Source organism: Wolffia australiana, chromosome 14 (assembly GCF_029677425.1).
Source record: "Wolffia australiana isolate 7733 chromosome 14, ASM2967742v1".
Classification (NCBI taxonomy): domain Eukaryota; kingdom Viridiplantae; phylum Streptophyta; class Magnoliopsida; order Alismatales; family Araceae; genus Wolffia; species Wolffia australiana.
Window position 1 is genome coordinate 7646200 of NC_135848.1, and position 1736 is coordinate 7647935.

General features: G+C 48.6%; 1 protein-coding gene across 1 annotated transcript; it reads left to right on the forward strand.

Annotated features, from left to right (window-relative positions):
- Nucleotides 1-425: 425 nt before the first annotated feature.
- Nucleotides 426-1088, forward strand: LOC144712484 (putative transcriptional regulator tpeD). The gene has a single exon (XM_078586784.1). It carries the CDS (start codon nt 426-428, stop codon nt 1086-1088), a length of 663 nt encoding a protein of 220 aa, XP_078442910.1.
- The last annotated feature ends 648 nt before the right edge of the window (nt 1089-1736 follow it).

Genomic DNA, 1736 nt, shown 5'->3' on the forward strand with positions numbered 1-1736 from the left:
ATTTGTTGAACTCGGCCCGGACGAGTACCAGTGTACGCTTTGTCAAGTGCAGAACCCCGCTCATAAGGTCATCATCAGGCGGAATAAGGATAGGAGCACAAATGTGTTCTGGAGATATATAGAGAAAGCGCATCGTAAACATCACGATGAACTGAAGGGCGTCCACACAAATCAGAGGAAGCTAATCCAATATGACTTTCTGTCACCCAAGCTTTACTTACGCGGCATCACCAAGGAGCGTACGAAGGAAGAGTTTGTCAGATTCATTTGTGACAACGATCTTCCATGGCGAACTTGTGAAGAAGAAGTCGTTCCGAAGATTATGGTTTTACGGGACGCAATTGGTTGGCGACGTCCCTGGCCCTGATGCGGTGAAAGCTACGGCTTCTACCATGTATACAGAAGTTTGAGGGAAACTAGTAGAGATGTTTGCTGAAATTTATAGCGTCTCTCTGATAGTGGACGCGTGGACGTCAAGAAATAACCTCTCCCTTCTAGGTGTCACCGCCCATTCGATCGATGGCGATTGGAAGCTCTGTGATCTACTACTTGCTATCCGGCGGATCAAGGGATCACATTGCGGCACCAACTTGGCGAGGCTCGTCGTAGAGGTTGCATATGAGTATGGAATAGAGTCAAAGCTTTGTACCATCACGACGGACAACGCGTCTAACAACATAACCATGATGGCGTCAATTGTACATCAGCTGAAGACTGTAAATCCACAATTCACTATGGATAGACATGTACTGTGCGTTGCACATGTTCTCAACCTTGTAGTCCAGTCCGGACTGAGGATCATACCTAACCCTGAAGCACCAGAAATTAGTACATTACGAGTTCGAGATCTGCAGCCATATGCTGCATTGGTCATGGATGAACATATCGACTCGCAAGGCGACGAATGCAGTTCAACGACTTTTGCACCCTGGGGAGTAGCCGTCTCATGCGTTAGAGCCATCGTCAACGCTATTCAAGGGTCCACGCAATGGATGGAGAAATATGTTGATATGTGCAAGATGTTTGAGCTTCCGAACTCGATCAAGATAAAAGTGGACTGCCCGACGCGCTGGAACTCCACCTTCTAGATGTTAGAGTGTGCTCTTGCGAAGAGGAAGGTACTCGACCATATGGCTGTGAGGTTTCTTTCCACATCGTGTAAGGACTACACACTATGTCAGGAGGATTGGGATTTAATTGAAGAATATCTCAGTATCTTGGGGCCACTGTGTGAAGGTTCTGACTACGTTTGTTCCACAAAGAGATTGCCGATCACTGACATGACGTCGTTGATCTCGGATCTGAAGTCCCAACTTGAGCAGGCTATGTATAGTGCTGGGGCTACCTTGGATGACGAGCGGAGGGAAGCATTGCGCTTGGCGTGTAGTGCCATGTATAACAAGTTGATGCAGTATGCAAAGGTCATTTGGGGCAATCACACAGTGGCGATGACGGGAACCCTGGATCCATTCTCCAAGATAGATGTCGTGCATCCGTCATATCACGAAGGCGTGCTTTCCTACCTCGGCGGTCTTCTTGACAGCGCGTGTACAATGAGTGCAACTGGGTGTGATTCAGAGCAGGACGAATCAGCTAGAAGACGCCGTCCGGATCACTTTGTGTCCACCAAGCGACAATATACTCGTCCGTGCAAGTCTCGGCGCCCACGCGCAATGCCTCGGCAGGAGCTAGATAAGTATTTGAATATCCCGTGCAGTGAGGAGGAAGACAGTCCA